The sequence below is a fragment of the Coffea arabica genome, chromosome 10c, assembly GCF_036785885.1.
Source record: "Coffea arabica cultivar ET-39 chromosome 10c, Coffea Arabica ET-39 HiFi, whole genome shotgun sequence".
In the NCBI taxonomy this organism is placed as follows: Eukaryota; Viridiplantae; Streptophyta; class Magnoliopsida; order Gentianales; family Rubiaceae; genus Coffea; species Coffea arabica.
The window spans coordinates 478,581-488,604 of NC_092329.1; the positions used below are offsets into that span (position 1 = coordinate 478,581).

The window sequence follows — 10,024 nt, forward strand, 5'->3', positions numbered from 1 at the left end:
GGGGTGAAACAGAGGAAAAAACACATATGTGAATAATAAATGGGTGAACCTTGTGTTGTAAGTCAATTACATGATGTAAGAAATATATTACAATGAGTAGAAAGTACTTGTTTGGCCCTCAAAATGTAGAAAAAGTAGAAAATGTGGAGTTGGTTTATGCGGTTGTCATTAACGAATGACATAAGGTCCAGTAAGTTAAAGAATCTAGAATCAAAATATAATCACCAGCGTGGAAGTACATACAGTTCAAATAGACTTACAACGCGTGACCAATACATTATAGTCCGTATAAGTTAGTGTACATGGAGTTGTATTTGTACATAGATAATACCGTTGTCTTAGAGTAAAAGTAAGGTGATGTGAATCATTAATCATATTGATAAGCGTAATAATAGGATTTGGTATACGAGTAATGTGTGATTCATAACACATTATAAATGGTAATATACATTTATATTGGCGTTTATGTACATACTATTCATGAAATGTTGCAAATTAGGGTGTTTGATACATAATTGGCAGGAGTAGAAGTAATGGATTGCAGCAAATTGGCAGAAAATGGGACCCCTGAATTAGGAATGGAGTTCAACAGTGAAGAGGATGCGTACAAGTTTTACAACAAGTATGCCTTTAAAATGGGTTTCAGTGTACGTAAAGACTATCTGAATAAAGACAAAGACGGCATGACCACGTCTAGGAGATATAGTTGCTGCAAGGAAGGTGTGAAACGCAAGTACGAAGGTGATGTGATGCCAAAGAGGACACGAGCGCCGACGAAAACAGGGTGTGGAGCTAAGATGGTTATCGTGTTGTTTAGAGGGACAATGAAGTACCGTGTGCATGACCTTGTCTTAGAGCATAATCATGAGTTGCACATTGCTCAATGTGCTCACATGATGCCATCACAAAGAAAAGTGAGTGTGGCTCAAGGATTCCAAACTGAAATAAGCGAGGATGCTGGGTTTTCATTGAAACAGAGCCATGAGCTTATGGGAACGGAAGCAGGTGGGATGGGTAATGTGGGATATACTCGGGATGATCTTAAACGATATCTTCGAACAAGACGGGAAAGGAGCTTGAAATATGGAGAAGCAGGTAGCATGCTGAATTATTTTCAAGAGCAAACACTCGAGAATCCATCCTTTTTTCATGCCGTACAGCTGGACTGTGAAGAACAAATAACGAATATCTTTTGGGCTGATGCAGGAATGTTAATTGACTACAACTTTTTTGGAGACGTAGTCACATTCGACACAACCTACAAAACAAATAAAGAATACCGGCCACTTGGAGTATTTGTGGGTTTTAACCAGCATAGGCAAATTGTGATATTCGGTGCTGCCCTTATGTATGATGAGACGATAGATTCTTTCAAATGGGTGTTTGGTACATTTTTAGAAGCAATGTGCGGAAAACATCCAAGTACCATACTAACCGACCAAGATCACGCCATGGCAGCCGCTCTTTCAATTGTCATGCCTGAAACATTTCATGATCTATGTACGTTTCACATAAGGCGTAATTTTATGAAACATCTTGGCAATCATTACAAGGAAAATAGTGATCTTCCATACATGTTTGGTGCCTGCATGTATGAGTTTCAAGAAGTGGAACAATTCAATAGGGTGTGGGAGGCGATGGTGAAGAAACACAATCTTGAAAATAATGAATGGCTCTCGGGGTTGTACAAAATTCGTGATAAATGGGCAAGGTGCATGATGAAAGAAAGATGGACTGCGGGAATGCGAAGCACCCAACTCAGCGAAAGCCTAAATGCAGCAATTAAAAATCATTTGAAACTGGATCATGACCTTGTGCAGTTCTTTAGACATTTCAATCAGGTGGTTGATGAAAAGAGACATAATGAACTGATCGCAGAATATGAAATGAGGCAAAAGCTCCCCATGGTAGGGTTAAGGCAAACACCTATGCTTGTGCATGCATCAGAGACGTATTCACCAACCGTATTTGTTGCATTCCAAAATGAATATGGCGAGTCAACAGCTATGGTTATATTGAGACAACAAGATGCAGCGATGTTTGTGGAGTTTACGGTCATGAGGTATGATGGAGGACCTGAAAGAACAGTAGTATTCAATCGGAATGATCTAAGTGTACGTTGCAGTTGCAAAAAATACGAGAATGAAGGCATTTTATGTGGGCACGCGTTGAAGGTGTTTGATACCGTGGGCATAAAAATAATTCCTCCTGAATACATTAAGAGGCGATGGACAAAAAGAGCTCGGGCTGGAGATTGTTTTGATCGGCGAGGACAGGAAGTTGTGGCTGATCCTAAAGTCATGATTTCAACTCGTTATCGGGAGCTCGCTCCAGCCATGATTAAGGTCGCAACTCGAGCAGCAATGTCGAAGGACACCAGCAAAGTAGCAATCACTGTCATATCCGATTTGTCAAAGAGAGTTGAGCTCCTCCTCTCAGAAAGTGAAGAGCAACATTTGCAAAATCAAAAAAATCTGAATATGGAGGAACGAGATAAAATTGAAATTGTAAATGAAATGGGGGAGGCAGTAGTCGCAAGAGACATTAAAAAACGAGGCGGTGGGAAGAAAAGTAAAGTGATGCGAAGTTGGGTCGATAAATTTGACAGAGTAAAAAGAAAATCTAGATTATCAAGAACTACACAGACTACGGTATGGATCAAATTTTGGTACTTGGGGAACATTTATGCTAAAACTAAGTTATTGTTATACTATTAACTAAAGTTTAGGTAACATTCATTATGAAATAATATTATTGTCGTGTCAATACTGTAGGTCTCAGAATCGGAGCCGACATCGGTTTCATTTGAGGAATACATGTTTATGGGATGCCGTTCATCTACTGACTCTGTTTCGGTTAATATAAAATGGACATAACTCTTACTTTTATTTGGATGTTTCTAACAACATAAATAGTTGCATTGATGTTACATTGTGTGATAATGTTGTTACGGCCGTCATCCCTCCTGATATATGTATTTTGTTTGTCTTATACAATGATTTGGCCCATACGAAACTTGTAGACGCATTCAATGAGTCAGACAGTGAATGGCCCTCCAAATGTTGTTGCTCCCGATACCGATGAAAGTCAAACGGTATGCATGCATTTAGTAGTTAAAATAAAACCTTCTTGTTCATGTAGTAGAGCTACCTTTTTTTCTTTAATTGTAACGGTGGGCTCCCGAAGGCTGTCAAATCATGCAAATTATGTAGTTAACGTATGTTCGCTTTAATAACGTATTATTTTTTATTATTTCAAGATCCACCGTTTGGCTAATCAGGGGCCTCCTGCAAGTGTCCCTACAGAATGGATGCATCTCAGATTTTCTATTTTTTTCAAGCATAACTCCATCAGAGATGTCTTAATGGTCTGATATATCATTTTTGTTATAATGTCTAGTCCAATTTAACTTTATAAGTGAGCAATATAGGCACTGGTAATGATTTGTTGACAGTCGATTACTTATACTATATAATGTAGGAGGAGCGTGGGATAATTTCAACACACTGTGATGTTGATGCATATCATGTATTTGCACCATCACCTCAGGTGATAAACTTTTATCGTTACAGCACATATTTATGTAATGTTATTAATTGGAGACTTGGATATCGTATATCATTAATCGTATGTTTTATTAATAATATTTGCTGATTTGCCATCGTTACGCATTTCAGGGAAGAAATAACACACAGGGATTGCAACTACGCGTTGACGTCGCCTCCCCCCAAAATGAGGTTGATGAATGATGTGTAACTATACATTTTGAACGAGACATTAAGTGGTTATCCCAACTTGAGAATGCTGCATATGTACGTTACAAGCAGTTAATAAGCTGTTACAACTTGTTGACGAGATTATACAGGCACCATTGATGTTTCACTCTTTTCAAATTTAGACAAATGGATTACAATTGTAATCGCATCTAATGTTAGTAGTCATCAATAGTTTGTATTGGGTTGTATAAAATTGTTAGAAAATTATAAAGTTGGTAGAAAATTGAAGTAACAATTTTACAATAGAATTAAACGTATTTTTTGTGATCGGATATTTTTCACTAAATCGACCATAACAGTTGAATGGTTATCGTGATATGTATACCATTCTACTACATTCAATTGCATACCTTAATAACATATTTATTGGCATAGATCGCACCGCCAAAGGTACGATATATAGGATAACACAATCTAAAGTCTAAATTGTCTTGATTTTGTTATGATGATAAATTCGAATTATTATTGGGCTATTTTTATAAAACATTATCATTTAGGCCATTTGTTTTGCATCGCTTGGCGAATTTAGTGCACCATTGACATGATATATCACAGGCACATCAATTGGTATTACAAGTTTTTAGGTTAATTAAATTATGGTCAAGTCAGGTCACGACCACATGTTGGTAATAGGTGCGCATAAGAAAATGATTTCTTGGAGAACTAATTTGTAACGTTAAAATGAAGTTTTACAATGCAACAAAAAAGGAAGAACGAACAGTACACAATGGATTACAACCAGTTAGGGATATGTTACTGTTACGTTACAACTAGTTACGACTGTTTAACAGGCATGATTAATATCCAAATATGGTAAGCAATTTGTTTGAGTAGAGATTATAATGAGTATAGTTTTACCGCTACCCTAACAAACATTGAACTACATCCCTTGTTATCAGTTGTATCCCATACAACACCTGGGAACGCCGTCATGCATTAGACAATGGGGTATGTACCTTTGAAAGTCATCGTCGCTTGATTCAGTAAAGTCAGATAGGTCCGGATCGGATATAAGCATGGGATCTGCTAAAATGTGCTGAACATCAAATTGTTTTCTAATACCATGTCTTTTTGCGGCTTGGATCTCGTGAAACCTGTGAAGCCTACGCTCCATCTGCATAACTTCTCGCTGTAGTCTATGTAATACGCTTGCATCATTGGCTTGTGGTCCTATAATAAGATCCGCCGACCTTGTTCTCGGGACGCGGAGGCCATGCCAGCGACAAAGTACCTCTAATTCCATTCTTCGCTCACGAACAGGCTCCCATATGGGTTCATGGTTCATAACGGAATAGCCAGACGGTAGATGATTATTGACGGTATTTTTAAAAATGTGACCAGCTAGTCCCAGAGAGTTGTTGGTGTTAAGCGGAGCATTCTTGAACTCGCGTTTGGTACCATATAAAATCCTCCCGTCTGGTGTTTCGTACTTGCTGATGGCATTTGTTGGACCCAACGATACTTTCCGTCTTTTTTGCCGAACATTTGATGGTGAGCTTGTATGAGATCCTTCGTTTGTGGATTGCATGACTATGCTGATAGCTACTGCTTTTTGGTTGGATGAAAGAAAGGATCTACTGATAAAGAAAAAGGTGGGAGAAAAAAAGAGTTAGAAATTTTTAACGGAGCACCTGTTTCAGACCATGCATAGTAAATGGTTTCTTCTGGCAACTTGACCAACTGCTTGCTGTGTCATTTCATGCTGTTCTCCACAGGATAGTACTCCTGGGTGAGTTGATGAAGCCATGGCAACCACCTATTAACGAGAGAATAGACTCAACGTTTGGTCAAATGTATAGTGTGTGGATGGAATAATGGTTCAATTCGATTGGATCATGACCTGTACTCCAACAACCATTGGGTCGTGAATACCCAGTTATACGTCAGTCACCTTACCTTTCAAGTGTAACAAGAAGTTGCAACCAGCATATGTACGTTACAAGAAATTAATAAGCTGTTACCGCTTATTGATGTGCTTGTACAGGCACCTTGTCATTTGCTTGTATGTTAAAACTTAGACAATTTGTTTATAATTGTATTAATGATAAGTATTACAGATAGTACTACAAGCACTTCAATAGGTAGTACTCCTTCAGTACAGAAATGAACTTACAATTGGCGGCTCAGCTTGGTTCCACGTGACCACATAATAAGTAACAGTTTCACAGAAGAACATGATACTTCGTTGGGACAAGTAATTCGAAAGTATGGTAACTAATATTTAAAATGCAACAAATTTTGATTACGCCATGTACCATTTTGAGTTACAACTAGTTATATATATGTTACAATTCATTACAACTAATGAATTTGCAATCGGCAGTTTTTCGTCTTATCTACTTAAAACTAGTGATATTACAACTAGAAATTTCCTGATATTACAACTAGTGATACTACAACTAGTTAATATCTGATGAACCTTTCCTCTTCTCTTGTTTGTGCAATTGCACTTGGCACAAACAACAAGTCCTCCCCCCAACACATATTTTGGTGCTTCGTTCCACATCGGTAGAAGCCAAAGGAATTCTTCCTTTGGTTTCCTATAAATAAGGGAGCCTGATGAATGAATCAACTCGCACCACTCAAGAGAGTTATATGGGCTATTAGCTTCTTGAGTCATCTAACCCATTTAGTCAAATATTTTAGGTTCTCTTGTATTGTGTTTAGGAATATTTTCTAAACCTTTTATAAGTGCTTTTTGGCCTAGGAACCACTTTCCTACGGCTTTTGTATTTTTTCTTCATAGTAGAAATATTGCTCCTCTCTCGCCCGTGGACGTAGGTCAATTTGACCGAACCACGTAAATCTTCTGTATCTTTTATTTGCTTTGTTATCCGTCTTTATATGGTCGGTTTTACCGCCTAATTATTATATGGCTGGTATCTACCGCCTATCTATTATATGGTCGGTTATACCGCCTAATTTGTGCTAACTTGAGTTTGTCTATTTCCTGGTCCGGTCCTAACAAACTGGTGTCAGAGTTGGTTGTTATAATTTGCAAGACAGGTTCATCTGGTGGGGCGGTTCATCTGGTGGGGCCCGTCCATCCTTTGGGGCCCACTCATCCTGTGGGGTCCGTTTATCTGTAGGGCCCACTCACCTTGTGGGGTCCGTTCATCCTCGTGGGGTCCAGTCACCCTGTGGGGCCCACTCACGAGACTTGCAGATTTTGACCAGTTTTTTGAGACAAACTTCAAGTTACAGATTTTGTGGCAACAATGACGATAACAAAGACGGTTGTCGAAAAATTCGACAGAAATGTCAATTTCGGCATGTGGCTGCTCAAGATGGAGGCCATTCTTATTCAAGACGGAGTTGACTTGGCAATTCAAGGAATTGAGAAAAAGCAAGAAGATGTAAAAGATGCGGATTTCGCCGATATGGATAAGAAGGCCAGATCCAACATAATTTTAAATCTCTCCGATGAGGTATTGCGTGAGGTAGCAATGGAGATTTCGGCCAAGGCTATGTGGGATAAATTGAAAGCCTTGTATATGAAAAAGACAGTCGAGAATCGACTATATTTGAAGCAAAGTTTGTATATGCTTCGGATGTCTGAAGGTACATCTATACTCTCCCATCTTGATAAATTTAATTCCATTATTATGGATTTGGAGAATATAGATTCGAAAATTGATGATGAAAATCAAACCCTATTACTTTTATGTTCCCTCCCCCAGTCCTTTAAGTATTTTCGTGATACTATGATATATGGAAAGGAAACAATTTCGTATCGGGAAATTAAATCTGCATTAAAATCTAAAGAACAGATAGATAGGAATATTACTGGGGAAACTAGTAGGAGTCAAGCCGATGGCTTGTTTGTTCGGGGTAGATCTGAAAAGAGAAACACAGAAAATAGAAGTAGATTCAAGTCCAGACATAAAAATGTGGTGTGCAACTATTGTAAAAAGAAGGGCCATATTATCGCTGATTGCTTTAAATTGAAAAATAAAGAAAAGTAAAAGGAGAAAAGGAGTGAAACCACCGAGGCTAGTATTGCCGTTGATAAGAATGATGGAACTATTTTCTGTGCAACAGAAAATAATTTTAGGTCTAACAACGAGTGAATTTTAGATTCGGGTTGTTCATATCATATGTGTCCCAATAGGGATTGGTTTACAACATATGAATCAACTGAAAGTGGAGTTGTCTTAATGGGCAACAACGCTGTTTGTAAAGTTGTTGGCAAAGGCACAATCCGAATTAAAATGTACGATGGTATTGTGAGGACGCTCACAAATGTTAGACATGTTCCAGATTTGAAGAAAAATCTCATCTCTTTGGGCACTCTTGAGTCTATCGGGTGCAGGTATTCAGGTGGAGATGGAGTTTTCAAAATCACTCGAGAAGCTCTTGTTGTTATGAAGGCACACAGATCTGGTACTTTATATATTTTGCAGGGATCTACTGTTACAGTTGCTGCTGCTGTTTCAACATCATTTTTGACAGATACAGACATCACCAAATTATGGCAAATGCGTTTAGGGCATATGAGCGAAAAAGGCTTGGGCATACTAAGCAAAAGAGGACTTCTGTGTGGACAAAGTACCGGTCCATTGGAATTCTGTAAACATTGTATTTTTGGGAAGCAGAAAAGAGTCAGTTTCAGTTCACCAGCAATTCACAAGACAAAAGGTACTCTTGATTACATTCATTCAGATCTATGGGGTCCTTCTCGTGCTCCTTCTAAAGGTGGTGTCAGGTACATGTTGACTTTCATTGATGACTATTCAAGAAAAGTTTGGGTCTATTTTCTTAAGCATAAAAATGATGTTTTCCCAACTTTCAAGCAATGGAAAGTTTTGATTGAGAAACAAGCAGGAAAACATGTTAAGCGGTTGAGAACAGATAATGGTATGAAATTTTGTGGAGGTGAATTTAATGAATTTTGCAAAAATGAAGGAATTGTTCGGCATCACACCGTCAGGATGACGCATCAACAAAATGGTGTGGCTGAACGTATGAACAGAACGCTTTTGGAGAGAGCAAGATGTATGATCTCCAATGCAGGGTTGACAAACGACTTTTGGGCAGAGGCGATCAATATGGCCTGTTATATTGTCAACCGTTCTCCTTCTGCATCTCTTGATTTCAAAACTCCTGAGGAAGTTTGGTCAGGTACTCCTGCTGATTACTCCAATTTAAAAGTTTTTGGGTGTCCAGCATACATGCACGTGAATGATGGAAAATTGGAGCCTAGGGCTAAAAAGTGCATTTTTCTTGGATATACTTTTGGGGTGAAAGAATACAGATTATGGTGTCCTGAACCCAAATCCTCAAAATTTGTAATCAGTAGAGATGTTACTTTTGATGAATTGTCTATGTTATCTTCCAAGAAGGAGTCTTCTAGTCCTTGTACTACTGATAGTACACAGAAGCAGGTGGAGCTTGATATTGGCAGTTCTGGTCCTTCTCAATCCAAATCTTTTATTCAACAAGTGCCAGTAGATGCACTTGAATCTATTATTGAAGATAGTTCAGAAGAAGAGGAAAATTCCATAGCCAGAGATAGACAAAGGAGAGACATTCGACCACCACAAAGATATGCAAATTTAGTTGCATATGCTTTGTCTGTTGCAGAAGAAACTGATGCAGCTGGTGAGCCTTCCACCTATTCAGAAGCAGTTTCTTGTGATGATTCTGCAAAGTGGTTGATTGCCATGAATGAAGAAATTGAATCTCTTCATCAGAATGAAACTTGGGTTCTTGTAAAGCCGCCGTCAGCTAAGAAAATTGTTGGTTGCAAGTGGGTCTTCAAGAAAAAGGAAGGTATTCCAGGGGTTGAAGATGCAAGATATAAAGCACGATTGGTTGTAAAAGGCTATAGTCAGGTACAAGGTGTTGATTTTAATGATATATTCTCACCTGTTGTTAAACATAGCTCTTTTCGTGTTTTGCTTGCTTTAGTTGCCATGTATAATTTGGAGTTAGAACAGCTCGACGTTAAGACAGCTTTCTTACATGGCGAACTTGAAGAACAAATTTATATGAGACAACCCTAGGGTTTTGAAATTGAAGGTAAGAAAGACCATGTTTGCTTATTGAAGAAATCCATATATGGATTGAAACAGTCTCCAAGACAATGGTATAAGAGATTTGATTTCTTTATGTTGGGTCATGGTTATTCAAGGAGCATGTATGATAGTTGTGTTTACTTCCGAAAGTTAAATGATGGTTCTTTCATTTACTTATTGTTATATGTTGATGACATGCTCATTGCTGCCAAGAATTTGTCAGAAATTCAC

General features: G+C 38.3%; 1 protein-coding gene across 1 annotated transcript; it reads left to right on the forward strand.

Moving 5' to 3' along the window:
- Positions 1 to 533: 533 nt before the first annotated feature.
- On the forward strand, positions 534 to 3,749 carry LOC140016168 (protein FAR1-RELATED SEQUENCE 5-like). The gene is made up of 6 exons (XM_072069602.1): positions 534 to 2,651; positions 2,775 to 2,855; positions 3,023 to 3,094; positions 3,260 to 3,367; positions 3,481 to 3,549; positions 3,678 to 3,749. The coding sequence occupies exons 1-6, from the start codon at positions 534 to 536 to the stop codon at positions 3,747 to 3,749; spliced, it is 2,520 nt and encodes an 839-aa protein (XP_071925703.1).
- Positions 3,750 to 10,024: the final 6,275 nt, after the last annotated feature.

Bases quoted from the DNA above. Each gene is read 5' to 3' on its own strand.
- LOC140016168 (XM_072069602.1), top strand. From the start codon at position 534: ATGGATTGCAGCAAATTGGCAGAAAATGGGACCCCTGAATTAGGAATG. The intron at 2,652-2,774 runs GTATGGATCAAA...TCAATACTGTAG, and splicing joins CAAGAACTACACAGACTACG to GTCTCAGAATCGGAGCCGAC. The intron at 3,550-3,677 runs GTGATAAACTTT...TACGCATTTCAG, and splicing joins TATTTGCACCATCACCTCAG to GGAAGAAATAACACACAGGG.